General features: G+C 37.8%; 1 protein-coding gene across 2 annotated transcripts in view; it reads right to left on the reverse strand.

The window, feature by feature from the left end:
- LOC145673147 (aldehyde dehydrogenase, dimeric NADP-preferring-like) overlaps positions 1–19,929 on the reverse strand; it is a 78,382-nt gene that overhangs the window by 25,576 nt on the left and 32,877 nt on the right. For both annotated transcript variants that reach the window (XM_081742570.1, XM_081742571.1), the window contains exons 7-9: positions 18,762–18,992; positions 14,459–14,656; positions 9,271–9,386 (exon numbers count right to left, since the gene is read on the reverse strand). In XM_081742570.1, the coding sequence (XP_081598696.1) occupies positions 9,271–9,386; positions 14,459–14,656; positions 18,762–18,992 (545 nt within the window). The remainder of the gene's footprint in view (positions 1–9,270; positions 9,387–14,458; positions 14,657–18,761; positions 18,993–19,929) is intronic.

Below are 19,929 nucleotides of genomic sequence, written 5' to 3' on the forward strand. Positions count from 1 at the left end.
GAAAATAGTGCGACAGGAACTTCATAAAATAAAAAATCATGGCAGGGCCGCTATTACCAAACTCCTGGTCATAGCAGTTAATGCGAAGAGGCGCATCCAGTGGTGCAAGGACCACAAGGCGTGGACTCATGAGCAGTGGAAACACGTAATGTGGTCCGATGAATCGACCTTCACCTTGTTTCCAACAACCGGTCGTGTTTACGCATGGAGAACACCGTCGCAGGCCTATGATACAAACTGTCTGCTCCCAAGTGTAAAGCATGGGGGTGGTTCTGTTACAGTATGGGCAGTGATATCGTGGTTTTCTGCAGGTACCATCATAGCCCTACATGGAATGATGAATGCTAAGGCGTATGAGGCCATTTTGGGGGATCAGGTTCTACCCATGGCCCAAATATTGTTCCTTGATGGTGATGGCATCTACCAAGATGATTTGGAACCCTGTCTCGCTGTAAAAACGGTGAAAACATGGTTTGAGAAGCATGACCAAGAATTATCACACCTCCCCTGGGTCCCACAATCACCAGATTTCAACATCATTGAGCCATTGTGGTCTGAGTTAGAAAGGCATGTTCGGTTTCATTACCCTCCAGCAGCATCCTTTAAGGAACTGGAGCATGTTTTGGAGGAACAATGGTACAAAATTCCACACACCACGATTCAGGAGCTGTATACGTCCATTCCACGTCGGATCCAAGCTGTTTTGGACTCAAAAGGAGGCCCCACACCATAGTCGGTGTGATTTTCACAGTTTTGCAAACGTTTTAGATTTTTTTGTCAAACCCCTGCATATATATATATATATATATATATATATATATATATATATATATATATATATATATATATATATATATATATATATATATACAGGGTGTCTATAAAGTCCTTTGCCACCCCTAAAACTAGGAAACGGTTAAATATATATAAAAACGAGAAAACACATATTGTATCATTTCAAAAGTACCACGTATTGAGGGAAACAAAGTTGCTCCAGGGTCTCTCGGAGGGTCCCAGACGGGGTCCAACTCAAAATTTTCAAATGGCAAGAGGGGGTCAAGTAGTATATCGTTTGAAAGCTATTTTCAAAAGAAAGACGATGGAATACGTTTCGATGCTCTATAGTAAACCTGTACAAAATTGCGGCAGGCCAAAATGTTATAACAGTTTGCATTGAAAAGTCTTTGGCCACCCCTAGAAATCTGAAATGGCTCAACAGATATCAAAACTGAAAAACACGTATTTCATCATTTCAAAAGTACCACGTATTGAGGGAAACAAAGTTGCCCCAGGGTGCCTTATAGGGTCCTAGACGGGTTGCAACACAAAAGTTGTAAATGGCCATTTCAAAGCAATTGTTAAAAGAAGGGAGATGGAACAAGTCTTGTGGGTATACTAACCCTGTGTGAAATGTTGGGGGACTGAAATTGTTAACACAACCTTTGTCCATGGTCACTTCTAGAAATCCAAAACGGTGAAATATATGCCAAAACGCTGAAACGTGTTGCATCAAAAGTACAACATTTCGAGTTTCAAATTATTTGTTCCAGCGTCCTTGCTGGGGCCTAGGAGAGATCCAACTACAGAGTTTGAAATTGGAGGAGCGGTCAAGTAGCAGATGACTTGAAAGTTATTGGTAAAAGAAAAAAAAAGTTGAAAGAAGTCTTGCGTGTATGCACCCAGCTCATGCGAAATAGCGTGCGCTTACTCTTACACAGAAAACAAACAAACCCAACTATCAATGTTCGGAAAAGTTGTGCCAATCGGGCCTTGGTTACGTGGTAGAGCATTACCTGCAAATTCCGGAGGTCCTGGATTCGCGCACTACGCTCGGGACATGTCAAAGTCCAGAGGTTTGCTTAGCCACACCAGGCAAGTTCCGAGATAGTACTATGCATCGGGCTTGACCGTCACATTTCTAACACCATTGTCGCATCCTTCTTCCGGCCTGAGCAACAGTTGCCCTAAATGCCATGAAAACACTAATCACACTGTCTCGCTGTTTGTTACAAAAAACAGTAGCGTTCTGTTCATATTGAGGCTATCTAGTGGGAATGACTTTCTCCATAAGTGCGCGTTTGTACGAGTTCGTTTGAGATCTCAAGTGTTTACAGATTGGTTGTTTGAACTGCACACGTCTCATGTAATAGATGCCGTAATGTTTAGCGCCGTAATAAGCGTATTTGCCATTTGACCCATTAGAGCATTTGATGTTTGGCCTTGCCAGCGACAGCTTTATACTTGTAAAGGTTGATGCTACAGTGATCATTACAGTTGTGCCGTGTTCGTAGTACTTATAAGATAGTGGAATTTAGCAGTATGTAGTGCCCTGGCAAAGCTCAATCGATGTAGGTGAAAACAGCTAATAATAGTGTGTTGTTTTCCCACGTTAGTCATCCTGTAACCGTACATAACGATTGTTAGGAGATGAGTGTGTGCATTTTAAGGCAGGCGGGTTAGGGCAAAGAGTATCTATTAAAAGGTACATACGGAATATTGATTCGGTTACTATGCAAAGAGCCTGAGAAAATAATTGATAGATGATTCTAGTTGGACATGGAAACTTAGGAAGACTGATTAGACTAATTGTTGTTATATTGACTACTGTGTTGATTCTATAGGATTAAAGAGTTAGGACGGAATCTAGAGAGTAATATTGTGTATTGTATGAGGAGATTGAAGTAAAATAAGGAAAACCCAAAGAATTGAAGTTAAACAAATAACAGCGGTACAGTGTTGCTGTTAGAATTTGAGTTTGTGTGTGTCTGAAGTGTAGTTAGATCGTTATAATGAATGATAATGAATAGGCACGTTCTGGTGAAGATAAAGTGGAAATACTCTTTTTGTTTGGAGAATATGCGCGTAACTATTGTGCCCCAGCAAGACGCTTTAATAAATTGTATCCTGAATGTCCCAATGTCAGTCATCAATATGTCTATCACCTTGTGCAAAAATTTCGAGAAACTCAAAGCGTTAAAGACAGACCACGCTCAGGAGTCACTGAAGTAATTGGAAGTATGGTTGTCAATCCTACTACTTCTATCAGAGAACTAAGCTTTGACACGCATATTCCACGAAGCTCAATAGATAAGGTCTTAAAAACTCTAAAGTTTCACTCTTACAAAATGCATATAAAGCATGAACTCGGAGATGCTGTCTTTGATCGGCGCATCGAATTTTGTGAAATCATGACTGAAGGAACTGCTGAAAATAGACAGTTTTTACACATTTGTTTTAGTGATGAAAGTACGTTTGCTCTGGATGGACGTGTCAATACACACAATGTTAGGTTTTGGGGGGATCAGAATCCGCATATACTCAGGGTAGGACATAGCCAAAGGCCCCAGAAAATCAATGTGTGGACAGGAATCTTGGGGAATTATATAGTTGGTCCTTTGTTTATTAATGAAACTTTAAGCGGCAATCTGTATCTACAAATTTTAAGGGATACAATAGATCCCTTAATAACAGATTTGGTAGAAAATACATAAGATGAGAACAGATTTTCTGAGTATGATGTAAGCGCTATTTGGTTCCATCAAGATGGATGTCCTGCACACTATTTTCAAGCAGTGCGTGAACATCTTAATACTACTTACTCCAACAGGTGGATAGGTCGTTGTGGTCCTACTGAATGGCCAGCAAGATCACCTGATTTATTTTCCAATGACTTTTTTGTGGGGGGTACCACAAATCCGTTGTATACAAAACAAAACCTGTAAGTGTAGAAGACTTAAAGCGAAGAATAACAGCAGCATGTAGGGATATTTCACCAGAAACCTTCGAGACGAATTTCATAATCGTCTTTTCTACTGCCAAGAGGTAAATGGGACTCACTTCGAGCATCATCTTCCATAAGGTATGTATAAAGCAAATTGTAGTAATACTAATAACAGTACTACTATTTGTAATAGGAATATTAGTAATAGCGTCAGTCGTAGTAGTAAGCACACTTCTACTTGAAATAGTATTGTCTCAATTAGTAATGCAGGCATGGCACCCAGTTAATTAAACCTTTCAAAAGATGTGACTGTTTACATATCTCTCAGTTCACCCAAGCCCCGTTCTTTCGGACACGGTTTGCATAGCAGTTCGGAACTTATATTATTTTCATTCTTTTACCAATAACTTTCAAACAATATGATACTTGATCCTTTTCCTATTCAGAAATTTTAAGTTGGACCCCACTTGGGAACCTGCAGAGACTCTGGGACAAATATTTGCACATCGAAAAGCTGTACTTTACAAATAAGAAAACACTCCTTTTAGCGTTTTGACATCTTATGTTTTTCGTTTCGGATCATTGGAAGTCACATAGACTTTTCGATGAAGACCGTGTTAACATTTTAATCTCCCGCCATTTTACGGAGGGTTGGTATTGAAACATAAGACATGTTCCATCTTTCTTCTTTTACCAATAGCTTTCAAACGATATACTACGGTACTTGACTCCCCTTGTCATTTGAAAATTTTGAGTTGGACCCCGTCTGGAACCCTTCGAGGCACCCTGGAGCAACTTGTTTCCCTCTATACCTGGTACTTTTGAAATGATGGCATACGTATTTTTCAGTTTGGTATCTGTTGAGCCATTTCAGATTTCTAGGGGTGGCCAAAGACTTTTCAATGCAAACTGTTATAACATTTTGACCTGCCGCCATTTTGTACAGGTTTACTATAGTGTCGAAACTTATTTCATCGTCTTTCTTTTGAAAATAGCTTTCAAACGATATACTACTTGACCCCTCTTGCCATTTGAAAATTTTGAGTTGGACTCCGTTTGGGACCCTGGGACAACTTTGTTTCCCTCAATATGTGGTACTTTTGAAATGATGAAATACGTGTTTTCTCGTTTTCACATATATTTCACAGTTTCCGAATTTTAGAGGTGGCAAAGGACTTTATGGTCACCCTGTATATATATATATAATGGAAGTGACTATGTTTGTGACTTATTAACTCCGGAACCACACGACCGATCTCGATCAAATTTTCGACATAGATGGGGTTCGGGCCTGGGGTAGTTTTTATCATTTCTCTTTGACGCTGCAACTTAAATGGAGGAAGGAGATATATAAAAATAATCGAAAATGACCGATATTTGTGTCGGATCCATAGTTTTTGGGGTCCCTAAGTTGATTGGTGACAGTTTTGTTGCCCTTTATGTCTAAAATGAAATGTATACTCCTCGAGCGCAGAACAGGTATTCTGCTAATAATAATAATAATAATAATAATAATAATAATAATAATAATAATAATAATAATAATAATAATAATAATAATAATAATAATAATAATAATAATAACAACAACAACAACAACAACAACAACAACAACAAATATTGACACACCGAACTATATTACTCATATCACCTTACTAAATGTAAATTGACACTCTCAGAATGTTTTACCATTAAACCATTATACGTAAAGGATTAAATTAAGTGACACATATTTAAAATTCTATTACTTCTTTACTCTTAAAATACATTTGATTAAAACATCCTTTTGAATGAAATAAAATAAGAAAACTGCGTAACATTTACCTGTATTATGCAACAGAGAATCATTTACAGTTATTCCTCCGCTGATAACACTATGAATCAGAAAATCTATTGCCTTCAGGTTGACTGAGATGTAAAAAGCAAGGCACTTATCTCTACACCAAGTGGAAGACAGATTGCAGTAGTAAACAGAACCATTAGCAAAACAGGACCAGAACCATTAGTAAGAAAATATTAAATAAATTTACAAATTTATAAAATGTGAAACATACAATCAAACATGCAAAGGAAAGGAAGAAAACAAGTTTGATTAACAATCACATCTACACATGCGTCAAAGAAATTATCTTTTTTAACATGCATTCTGTTATGCTCTTTCTTTCACCAGTGCTAAAATTATTCTCAGATAGGCAAGCTACGGTAGAAGTTGTGCCGAAGTCCAGTTACTGAAAAATGCGGAATAAAGTTAAAACCTTGCAACCTCACTCGGAAACTTAATATTAGGCAATATGATAATAAGAAAATTAAGTAACGGAAATCTCTTATACGTAATACTTTATTCTCTAACTTATACTGGCCTTTCCATTTCCGTCTGCCAGTAGCAACGGAAGCGCAAAGTTCTTCACTTTTCTGGCTCAGAGAAAGAAAATAAATTTTCTCCAAATACAGTCTTCGCGCTGCATTTCAATTAACTGTTTAGTTGATACGTTGATAACGTCTTTCTAACGAATATCTGTTAGAATCTTGAGAAATATAAAAATTGCTGTAAAAATCTACAAGTCCAGCGAAATCGGTTGTGACGAAACCAAGATAATTTGCTTTGTAGATTAAATTTTATTCGATTTAACATTTTTTAAAGAAACTCGTTATAGTATAATTAGTTTGATTTTGACATTTTAATGAAAAATTGTCGCCCCCTCCCACCCCCCAAAAAACACATAAGCACAATCTGAGCCCTAAAACCCACCTGCAGGCATCAAATTGCCTAATAATGTTGTACCAGCACTGAGAGTTTTATAGTCTCTACTAGGAATCGAATCCGAAATTAGGAGCCCTAAATGTACGCATCCTAAACATTCGATAATATGAAGCATCATCAATTCAACCTATACATGTTTTATTAATAAAGCTTACTCTTTGGTTTAAGCGTCTACAAGATCTAACCTTTGTAAATTTGATGGGTAGTGTCAATACATGCATCATATTATTCATTATACTCATAAAGGAAACCGGTTACAAGTGGTTTGCACTTGTAATCGAACCCGAGTTGTTCTAGTAGTAGCCATGTATTTTGAATTAGTATGCTATTGGAAAGACTGTGCCACTCTTACAACGGAACAGTGTGTATCATTAGTAAGGAAAAATAAAATTAAAAATGAATAAAAAACGAATAAATGTATAAAAAATAACGTAACACAAAATAAACTAAAGTTTAAAGGCTAGTAATAAAATAATCGAAGAAGTACATTAAATACTTAAAAATTTTAAATACATTCTTGCCATTAGAAATGTGCCTTTTCGATTGTGCGAATTATAAGAAAGCAATCAGAAAGCGTTCGTAAAGAAAATACACTTTATGCACTTACCTCACCGGAAATGAGATATTGAGAAGACAGGTATATAAAGCGGATTAAAAACATAGTAAGCAGATGGAAGGATAACATTCATCTTAAAATATGTACACTCTTTGTGAACGTGTGATATAGAAGGCAGCACCCTGCAGCATTCATAGTTTCTACAACAGACGCTTGAGTGAGCAGCCTTCAATGCTACAAATGGCGACATTTAGTGTGCAAAAACAGTGTGTATCATTAGTTTCCTCCATCTGCAACTGCATGATGCGGCACCTATCGATACTCATCGACAACTCGGGAAGTTTAAAGAAGGTTGAACGTGATGTGATAAGGATCCAAGCAGCCTCGACTGCGGACAAGCCGGACCGACAACATGACTGCGCAGTGGAGAAAATTATTATGAAGAACTGCTGATTAGGTGTGCGAGATATCGCCTTCAGACTTAGCATTTCCATGGGATCTGTTGAGAACATTCTGCATGAAGCGCTGAAAATTAGAAAAGTTTCTTCAAGATGGGTTCCCCGAATGCTGACTGTTGACCACAAGGCTACGCTGGTAGCAATGTGACAATCAATGTTAACACGTGATGACATCACGAATAGTGCTCTTTTTCGTCAACTGTCACAATGGCTGAGACATGGCTACCGCTTCTGAATTCTGAAACAAAATGTCAGTCATCACAATGGAGGCGCACAGCTTCCCAGCCTCCAAAGAAATTTCGGATTACAGCCAGTGCTTAGAAAGTGATGGTAGCCATGTTTTGGGACAGGGAAGCCATAATCTTCACTCATAGTTTGCTGGTTGGACTGGAGATTAGAGTCACTTTTAGCACCGAAGTTATACGAGACATGAATCTACAGCTTAACGTGGGATCCGAAACACATGAGCTCTTACTGAGGATCAAATCGGGATCTTCCGCACCATGAGGGAACTCGTTTTCCAGAGGGTACTACAGTGTCGGCTGCATCTTCGGACATATTTGAAGAAAAAGCTCATTCCAGTATTGCAAGTAAAACTGCCCCAGAAGAGTGCTCATGTGCTTTTCCGTCAAGAAAATATTCCTGGTTATTGATCAGTCCTAACTCAGAATTTTTATCGTAACAACTTTGAAGTGGTGTCTCACGGCTCCTACTCATCACACCTCTCTTCTAGCAATTTTTTGCAGTTTTTGAAGGGCATTCTTGGTGAACGTTCATTTTCCAGTAGAGTCATTCTCGCGTCAGAAATTTTCAGTGGTGAAATCACACTCCTACAGAAGCGTTCTTGGTGGCCGTCAACGATGCGAAAAATGTGTGTCTAAAGGGAGATTACATTGAGAAGTGACACAAGTTTCAATTTTGTGAGGTAAGTAAAAAAATGAAATGAAATCTTTGAGTTTTACGTCCCACGGCTATGCCGGTTAGGCTAAAGGAGACGGTGATGATGAGTAATGAATGAAATGGTGGAATGAAGAAAGTGGGAGGAAACGGGAGAACCCCGAGGAAACCCACGCACACGGTGTTTGTCCACCACAAAGTTCACTTGGCGGAGGCTGGGATCGAACCCGGAATCCCAAACACCAGAGGTGAACGCTCTACCACTGAGCCACCGCGGCCCCGTGAGGTAAGTAGTTCATAAAATAAAACACAGAACTCGAACGCTCCTCATACATAATTTGCTAATTCTCGGGGTTTCTACGAGCATATCTCTAGCACTATTTCTTCGAACATGTAATTAGAGAATGGAATAAGGATAATTTCATAGGATTAATTATATATGGCATTCCATATTATTCTAAAAACGTGAGTCTGGAAACAATTATAGTTTTGTGACATCACATATATGTTGTTTGCTTACAGAACATACTATCTAGAAATTAATGTGGCATTAGCATTGTTAATAAGTGTGCGTAATTATAACACTGACAATACACGCAGACAATAATGAGAAAAGGATTAGTTTTAGAAAGTGCTATGCATCATACCAAAGTACATGTAATTCTTGAAACTATTGTTATTTAACAATAAATAATTTATCTGTTGTTAATAACTAGAAAGGATTTATATTCGAATCCTCAATAAACTGCGACGTACTAACCTCCTTTAACCAACTTGCAAACTCTTTGATTCAGAAAAAAAAAGCAAAAGAATGTACTATAAAATACGTTACATGCTAAGCAGAACAGAGCTTTGAACAAGGATATATGTGACTCACCAGTTAAATGCACGATGGTGTCATTGATACAAACAGTACCACTTCTTGTATGTGATAAGGCTAAGTCTTGGATAGTTTTATCACTTGAAAATACGTATATCGTTAAAGGTGTTTCTCTACGAACAGAAGAAAAATACATACATATAAAAAGAAAATCCTTTGAAGAATGATTATAACATATTAAAGCACTGGCATACAACGAAGTCTTCTTATCTCTAGAAACAACTCGAACTTTTATAATAACGGCAGGTACTATTTAGTCACATATTGTACAATTGAGATTGATGATTAAAAAGTAAGATTTATTGTAGAGAACATCAGCGTTTTACAAAAAGATTTATTGTAGAGAACATTAGCGTTTTACAATCAACTACTCGCCAATGCTTCAGAGGAATTCACACCAGTGTTTGCACAGAACTAGTTCCAAGATATAAGTTTCTGGAATTAATTGATTTTATAGGAATAAAATGAAACGTGTTCCTCCTTTCTTTCGTTTGTTAAAAGTCAGTTTCCCTTTTCAATACTAAGACTATTCTCGGTGGGCCTACAGTTTAAGGTGGAAACCGAACCTCCGAAATGCGTTCAAATTTCAGTGTTCTCCCACCAAGAATAGAACCCGGGATCTCATTCCTTTCTTTTCTGGCGGGAAGACGACAAAGTTCATTTTTAAAGGAACGTTGACGAAAAATTTTTTGTCCTCTTTCGGAAGTACTCAAGGAACAGATATACCATGTCGATATTTTTGTTTATGGAAAATATTCCCTTTCAAAAGTGTGTAGTCTTCTCAGGATACTGACTTCTTTCTAATACAGGCATCACTGACTGAGTTAATTATGGGGAGTAGAAATATCTAGCCGATCTTGTAAACCCAAGTTGAGGGAAGGGTTTAGTTCTTGTTGGTGATCTGGATAAAACAGGGTGAGCTGAGATAAACCAGGGACCCCACGCACAAGAGATGAGAGTTCTACCACTGAGCTACCGCGACTCCATATCATAACAGTTTTTAAGATGTTATACTGAAATATCTTCGTAATTGACATATGAAACTTTTACATTCCGAAAGGTCTGATTTTCATTTTTCTTTTTTTTTTCTTTTTTTTTTTAAGTTTAGTGTCCCTTTCAGCAGCGAGGCTGTATGAGAGGTGGGCCTACAACTTAACGTGGAACCCGAAAAATATGAGCTGCTGCCAGGAATCGAAACCGAGTCCCCCACGCTCAGGACGCGTACGCTAACCGCTAAGCCAAGAGTGAGCTTCTACATTCAGAAAGGAATCAAGATTAAAATCTGATTTGGGAATTGTGGGCAGAAGATGAAATAACTTCAACATCTGCACAACCTTTAACAACAAAAGAAGTATCTAATATATGTACTATAAAAATTCATACAGAGTACCTATATTAGTTTATTTACTTCATTTTATACAATCTTTGATAACCCTTTATACTCACATTTAGACCTGACAATGATAACGGTGGAAATAACGAAAATTCGACAGTTTTAATTAAATTAACAACTTAGTATACCCGATATATATGCAAATTCATCTTTTTGTTTACTCAATAACAGATCGCTAACACATACCGGTAAACGTATGACAAATGTTACTACAAACATTCCTGTAAAAATTATTTACTTAAGCTCTTGCTTAAAAGAAAAAAAAATCAAATGTCACTCAGAAGGTAAAAAAGATACATTAAATTATTACTGTAAAATAAGAAGTAAATAATGGAATAAATTCACGAAATGTAACCCTCTATATTTCTTCTCGTATGCCGTAACTACCAGTTATTTCTTTCATTGGCCATTGTTTCGATATATCTCGCTCAAAATAAGTCTGTTGCAGTTAACATTGTATGGGAAAATCAAGTGCAACTCGTAGTGGCTAGAATAGAAGAGGAAGAAGATACGTACTAGGTTTCTTCTCTCTGTTTCAATCGCCCTTTCTTACTGAAAAAGAATGGGTCAAAATTTCTGTGTGGCTATCCCGCCAACTGAATATATGCGTAAAATGCCCACGTAGAACATGTGTTTCTTAGTGAGTTCAAAATATATAGTGTACATGTTATTTACCACAATTATGAGATGTGTGCTGCTGTTTAAAACTCTGATTTGTGCTTCGTATACATAAAGTTTAAGGGAGCTATATTTTTGCTCGCCCAATCACAAGTCATTCGACTGGTGAGAATACAAAAATATTTTACGTGTTAAACTCGCTTGGCGTGTATTGATTAAAAGAAAGCAAGAAAAAAAAAAAAAAAGTAGTTCGTGAAATCTGTTATAATCGCTAGACTCAAGTCATGGTTCATACTTGGAGAAGACAATGAAATTATTGTATGTGACAACTCCAAAATTGTTCTTCGCGTACCATGCCGTTCGCCGAGAATTTATTTACAGGGCATTAAAGCGAAACAAATATCACAAACGCTAGTATAACAAGTATGTTAATGATAAAGCACTTAATTGTTCTATGACGTGCTAATTTATTGTTCAACGTTGTCTTTTCCTATGCTATGTTAAAACGTTTGCAATGAACAATTAATGTTCTCATTTTGATATGATATTTATGTGATATTGATATTGAGGTACTTTCTTGTGTTTAATTACCAGCCCTTTTATGCATGTATCATTAGTGTTGTTTACACATATGATAAGCAATTGGTATGCGTTATCTATACATTATGGCAGTTCACTTCCACTGTTCAGTGACCGAAACACGATAGATATTTTTGGTGAATCAGCCTGAGTCGAGCAATCTTTTCTCGCTTGTCTTTATTTCCAAACTATGCATAAGATTGCTGTCAGTGAGCACTTCATCTGTGTCCACTGAATAGCTTCAAATTCTGTCTTCAATTTACTTTTTCTGGGGAAGTTTTAAGTATTTTTTATACGGAAGCTTTAATTAAAAGCCTTTTAAAAGAACATTCCTCATTCTCACGTATATATATATATATATATATATATATATATATACAGGGTTTGTCCGGGAAGTAATAGGACTGATTTTATTCCGCCATGACTGTACTTCGGAGCGTGCGCGCACCGACTGGATCCGGTAGAGGGCGTTCCTAGCTAACGAACGAGCGGCTGGTCAGTTGTCTCCGAGCACACGGAGAGTCAGGACAGGCTTTTTCGCGCGACGTGTTTCTGTGAGTGGTGCAAGCCGAAAATGCAGCGTTCGTTAGAGCAGAGGTACGCGATTAAATTCTGTGTTAAACTCGGTAAATCTGCGACAGAGACGTTTGATATGATCAAGCAGGCTTACCCAGATGATGCTTTAGCAAGAAGTGGTGTGTTTCGGTGGCACAAGGCCTTTTCGGAGGGCCGGGAAGAGGTCGCCGATGAAGACCGTGCTGGAAGACCTTCGACTTCGACAAACACCGACAATGTGACTCGTGTGCGCGAAGTTTTGAACTCAGACCGTCGACTAAGTATTCGTTTAATTGCCCAGATGTTAAATTTACCAAAAACTGTGGTTCATGAAATTGTGACGGAGCATTTGAACATGCGCAAGGTGTGCGCGAAGATTGTCCCAAAAGTGCTCACTGACGACCAGAAATTGCGGCGAGTGAAATAGTGCCAAGAAAATTTGAAAATGTGTGAAAGTGACCCCCAATTTTTGAATAACGTAATCACAGGTGACGAATCATGGATCTTTAAGTATGATCCCGAGACAAAGAGGCAATCTTCCGAGTGGCACACGCCGGCGTCTCCTCGCCCAAAAAAGGGAAGAATGAGCAAATCCAAAGTGAAAACGATGCTCATTGTCTTTTTTGACATCAAAGGCATCGTCCACCATGCATTTGTTCCACCTGGACAAACCGTCAACGCCAAGTTTTACGTGGAAGTGCTCAAGAGATTCAAACAAAGGGTCAATCGGGTCCGACCAGACATCGGAGCCGACTGGAAGCTGTACCACGACAACGCCCCGGCTCACACCGCCTTTCTTGTGAACAGCTACCTGACCAAGGCCGGCATCCCAACGCTTCCGCAGCCGCCCTACAGCCCAGATGTGCCCCCCCCGGACTTCTTTTTGTTTCCTCGCCTGAAACGCCCGATGAAAGGCAAGCATTATAAGACGACAGAGGGGATCCAAGCAACTTGCACCGCGGCTCTCAAGGCTATTCCGGAGAATGACTTCCGTGACGCCTTCAATGCTTGGAAATCGCGCTGGCAGCGCTGCATCGACGCAAGGAGCCTATTTTGAAAGTTTTTAAAGAATTGTAACGATTGGCTAAATAATTTTTTTTAAATCGACTCAGTCCTATTACTTTCCGGACAAACCCTGTATATATATATATATATATACACACGGTGTTAATGAACTATACCGACCAACTGTAAGAGACGATTCCTCATATCAAAATAAAGAGAAAAAGTTCATATGGACCTATGGTGAAAAGTGCATAGTTTCAGAGCTGGGCTGTCCAAAATCGCGAAAAAGCCAAATTTCAACAGGCCCTATTTCGAATTCCAGAAACTGGGCGCAACATCGTCCTGATTAACAACAAAGAAAGAAAAAAAAAAGTTCGCTTAGAAATATTTTTTCACTTGTTGATAAATAGATGGAAGGAATAAAACAAAACAAGTCTAGATAAACACAAAGGATGCCTTAAAAAAACTACATAGATGCTGTTACACGACCTTAACAATAATAGTTGTAGGCATACTCGAAACTTTTACACATTTCTACTATTATTCAATTAGTTTCTTGAATGATATTTACAACAGAGATCTAACTAGTGCCCACTGATTTAAGAGATTGATTAACAAATCAGTTACTACAAACTCAAATATAAAACATTTTATTTGTCTTCAGTAATCCAACTTCAAAAATTGGGCTTTTGTTTTAACATTTCGTAGCACGTAGTTAGTAACTTTAATCTAATGTTGCCAACAGCTCGAGCGGCTCAGCCCACGGCTCAAGCCTTCGGCTCACCCCAACCGAGCCAGCTCGAGTTGATGGCTCACCTGAGCTGAACCGAACCGAACCAATGGCTCATCGCAACCGAGTCGATGGCTCACCTGAGCCGAGCCGAGCCGGTTGACATCACTATTATATATATATATCATATCATCTTGTTGAAGAGGAGGTCAAAACCGGACTCTCTCTGTGTATGCCACTGCAATCCAACTTGAATTCTCAGAACACACTTTAACTACTGGAAAAAAAAATGTAATGTTTCTTACCGGCTATTGATAAACTGTATGGCTTCATATGCGTTTTCTACATTTAGTATGGGCAAAATTGGCCCGAATATTTCCTCTTGCATTATTGGATCGGAAGGTTTTACGTCCACTACTATTGTGGGTTCAATGAAACGCTCACTGGGATCACACCTACCACCAATGGCAATGTTTGAGCCTTTCAGAAGATTGACTAAACGTCTGAAAAACAAGATTACGATTTAAATATTTCACTCACTTCCATATTTTAAAGACAAAATGTTATGCGTAAACATCTACAATATCTGACAAACTACTCCATTTTTCTTCTTTCGACAGAAAAGGTTGTTTTCTTTTTTCAGATGTTCCTGTTTCTTACATATTTTAATTCTGCAAAACGTACTCACAAATTTACAACTTAGAAGCTAATTTGAAGTAACTTAGTCTATAAACTATACTTAAAAGTTTTTCAATGGTATTGAATTACTTGCATTTACACATAATTTATTCTTCTTCTTAGGTGCACCTAATAACTCATTGCTTTTTGCATTTAAAAAGTTATCATACATATTTTACAAAACCATTTTGCAATATCATTGTTCATACCACTTTTTGAATTTTGTACAGAGCGAAGTCATCCAATATATTTACGTTCTATTACCTTTCTTCTTTTTGTATTTACTTTAGCAGATCATATTTGTCACTTCATAACTGGAAATTATTTCATCTTTGGAGATTTTTGACTAGTGTTTCTTTCCTTTTAAATAAATTTCATGTATTCTAGTTGATAATAAATGGTAAATATAATTTAACAGCATTTTCTATTAGTAATCACAGCATGCCATTCCCTGTTCTCTAGCTAAAGATGAGGATTATTATTTTTATGTTTGTATTGTAACAGTCAAAAACACTGAGCCAAATTATTGTTTTCTTTAAATCAAATGGAAGAATAGTATATTCCTTTCTGGTGCTACATTGGTGATGTTAGTAGTGCATATAAGAACAGCTAGACATCAATAAGGAACGACAAGCAGGTTCTGCTATATAACTGATAATAAAAGTCCATATATACTAAGAATAAAACTAAGATTTCACTGAACTAAACTCAACTGTTTGATGTGTCATGAGATCAATACTTAGGCTCTTATTCCTATTCTTTCTGGGTCTCTCCAACTGAGTTCATTTTCTATTGGTGGCCTTTATGGAAAAATAAATAAATAAATAAACGAAATCTTTGAGTTTTACGTCCCACGGTTATGCCGGCTAGGCTACAGGAGACGGTGATGATGAGAAATGAATGAAATGGTTGAATGAAGAAAGTGGGAGGAAATGGGAGAACCGCAAGGCAACCCACGCACACGGTGTTTGTCCATCACAAAGTTCACTTGGCGCGAGCTGGGATAGAACCAGGGATCCCAAGTACCAGACATGAACGCTCTACGACTGAACCACTGCGGCCCCTTAGTGGCCTTTATTTATTAAGACAATCAAAAATGAAATGAAATCTTTGAGTTTTACGTCCCACGGTTATGCCGGTTAGGCTAAAGGAGACGGTGATGATGAGTAATGAATGAAATGGTGGAATGAAGAAAGTGGGAGGAAACGGGAGAACCCCGAGAAAACCCACGCACACGGTGTTTGTCCACCACAAAGTTCACTTGGCGAGAGCAGGGTTTGAACCCAAGACCCCAAGCACCAGAGGTGAACGCTCTACCAATGAGCCACCGCGGCCCCGTAAGACAATCAAGTAAGTATTGGGTACATACGAAAGTTCTACAAATTTTTGGTATGCAGATAGAAATGGGAACATCACGAATTGCGCATAATCACCACCGCAATCAATGATCCCTTGCTATTTTGCTCGTCGGAGATGAATTACACCATGATAAAAATCCTGAGGTCTGGAGTCAAAGAGCAGTACGGCTGTATTCTTAGTTTCCTTTTCAACAAAAATTTTCCAATCAAAGGAGTTCTGCAATGCGTGAAACTGAGTCTGTAAGAGAAAACATACGAGAAAAAAGTGGATAAGGTAAAACTACCCAACCAAAGTCTATTAATTCTTGAGATATGGTGACAGCAGCATGTGACGTGGTTCTTTTGATCACAATCAATCCGATTCTTTACAGTATAACGTGGGATTAATAATTTTATTACGATCCAGAACATTCTAATGAATTATTTATTTGACTTTTCACTCACACTTAACAATATCTGGCGATGAAGTTCTGGGTTTGGCGTCGATGGTGGCGGTTCAGAAACAATATATAGCCCCGTGACGCTTCATGTTCAAATACATAACTAACTTATCACCTATGACAATGCAAGGTAGAAACTGGTCATTCTTGTACCGGGAAAACAAGGAAATAGGTCGCGACCTGCGCCTCTCATCGATTTGCACTCAGCTCATGTGAAACAATCCAACGCTCAAACTTTGTTGCGAAACCCAGCGCACTGGACTATCTTTCGATCGTTGGTCTGTGTATTTTCGAAGTGTCTGCAAATTCACCAACGGCTGGCTTTAAGCTGTTTCTTATATCCAGGTCAAGATCCCCTTCGGAAAACATTTATGAAGTATACACCGTAGTTAATCTTGACAGCTTCTGTTTCCATTCCAGAATTTTCAAAACCAGAGGCAACATGTGCAATCGTTAACTTCATCTATTCCATGCATTTGTACTGCCTTTATTGAACTCAAAAAGTAAATAGCGTATGATGTTTTCCTTAATCGGTCTCCATTTCACCGTACACTACTATGTTCTTTAGATTTATCACTTGTTGCTGCTCTAAAGTTCCCGATTATATGACCACCGATTTACGGCAGCATCTGTAAGGTCAGTACCCCGCTAAACGGTGACCTAACAAAAACGATAACTCTGGCACGTACCCAGTATTTATATGTAGTAAAAATTTGTCAGAATTGTCAACTATCATAAGACATGTATTAAGGTTCAAATAAAATAAAGGTAAAGTTATAAAAGTCTCAGAAAAAAGAAAGAGAAGAAAACAACCCTGAAAACCAAAGTCAATGGTACTTGAAGATGAACGTCTAAAACGGCACACATTAGAAAATACTGGAGAGAGAAATACAAAGAGATATGCCAAATTATACAGATACAAGAATCTTAGGAATGATATAAAAAGAAGAAGAAAAAAAGATCAAGAGACTGCGATCTTGGCCAATAAAAAGTTTTTGGATCAGGGGCCACAAAAAAATTTTGAACGACGCCTAAATCGAGTTTTCGTATTTTCTACGGAATAAGCACATACTACTGAGTTAAATAACAGTTCGGGTTTGGCTACACTATATGTAGTTCTCCAGATATAGGGCCTACAAGAAAATTTTTGATTGAAATGTATTGGATCTTTTGATCCAAAAATATTGACAAAAAAAGCCCAGTGACAGTCAAGCAGAGAAAATTCGAGTGCCAATAAGTAAGCGTTCAGTTTCAAGAAAGAGAGACGTTCCCAGAATCTCACCATGCTTTATACGTGTACCGCGTACCTGGATATCGTAATCAGGGATTAACTGGGTAACAATTTTACCCATGTACTATTTTTATCCTTTTTTTTTTTTTTTTTCTACTTGCTTATGTACGTGTGTATAATGGTAAATTAAATGTAAAATAATGTAGGTTATGAAAAACAAAAACCAAGTCGATTATGATATTGCAAACATTACAAATAAGGTTAAAAACACCGCAGAGTATGAGATTATCTTATATTCACAAGTGGAAGAAGCTGACCTATATGAGAATTACAGCGTTCATGAAGAACGTTAACTCCTTTTCGTGTAGGCACACATCGAAAAACAATAATTAAAGACAGGTTTAGCTGGTCAACTAGTTTACAAGAGAATGGCTCACAATGCAGTGCAGTGTTAGAAAATGACAGATAATAAAGTATGCTCTTCAAAATCTACGTTCATCTTTCGTAGTCTGATCGACAAAGGCAGCAGGAGCGACTTTGGAAATTACTTCATAAGTAAATATTACGGCATAGTATAGGTAAGATATTCTGTTGTACTTTCGAAATAAAATACTGACAACCCTGTTCTGTTATTCAAATGCACAACACACGATACAAATTTTTTTATGACTTGCGCAGAACTTTTCACTTTACTTCGAGAAGAGATCTTTAAAATTTCTTACCTATATTGAAGTATTGATTGTTTTTAACATAATTTTCAGTCAAGAGAAATAAATATCCTACAAAATAAAAAAAATAAAAAATAAAAAATGAACTACAAAGCACTTATCAAACACTTAAGAAATGGTTCACTATTGGTAAAGAGACTTGGCCATAAAAATATTCTATTGAATAAACTTACTGATAATGTTTGTCAGAGACTATACGGCCAAGGTCAGGCGATGCCTTTGGATCGTCACCGTACCAATCCTTCAACAAAGTCTTCAGATGCTGTAAAAGAGTTTGTTCTACTTCTTTAGAACAGAGTACATAATCAGGAGCAATACAGGTTTGACCAGCATTCACGCATTTTCCCCATAAAAGACGGCGAGCTGTTTTAACCATATCCGTGCTGCTGTCAATGTATACAGGGCTGTAAAACATAAATAATAATAATAATAAAAACACACAAACATTAATAAATCAAAGCAAATAATTTTTACAAAATCTGATAAGCTTTTTCAAATTTGTTATAAGCATCTGAACAAAGATGAAAATAAAATAACTAACTCACCTTATTCAGTTATTAGTGAATATTTGGTAAATTCAGTGTATTTACTAACTAATATTGTCGGAAGTGAACAGAATCTTCTCTCTCTAAAACTAGGCTGGTTTGTTCGATTGTAGTTTAGCGTTCCTTTCAGTACCAAGATTACATGAGGCGTGGACCCACAGTTTAAAGGGAATCTGTAAACCACTGTAATGCGTTCAAGCTTCAAGGTCGCCCCACCAGGAATCGAACTCGAGAGTCCGTACATCGCGCGCTAGCCACTAGGAAAAATGAAAATGAAATGATATCTTTGAGTTTTACACCCCACGGTTATGCCGGTTAGGCTAAAGGAGATGGTGATGATGTGAAATGAATGAAATGATGGAATAAAGAAAGTGGGAAGAAACGGGAGAATCCCAACAAAACCCATGCATACGGTGTTTGTCCACCACAAAGCTCACTTGGCGCGTGCTAGGATCGAACCAAGAATCCCATGCACCAGAGGTTAAATCTCTACCACTAAGCCACCGCGGTCTCCCGCTAGTCACTAGAGTAGCGCAACTACAGGTGTATATTCAATTAATATATTGAACTTAATCAAATAGAAAGCAGTCCCGGGTTCGATTTCCAGTGAGGACAATCGGTCGAAAAAAATGAAAAAGCTTACATGCAAATGAAAAAGTGAAAAATGATGCATGCAGATTCGTAATTGACTCGCCATTTACCAGACGTATCGACTACTATTACAATGTTTTTCACTTACCGTTTTCTCCTCTACGAATCTTAAAAGCGTCTAGTGAATCGAAAGAGTGCGTTGCTC

Source organism: Thermobia domestica, chromosome 16 (assembly GCF_964235325.1).
Source record: "Thermobia domestica chromosome 16, izTheDome1.hap1.1, whole genome shotgun sequence".
Lineage (NCBI taxonomy): Eukaryota > Metazoa > Arthropoda > Insecta > Zygentoma > Lepismatidae > Thermobia > Thermobia domestica.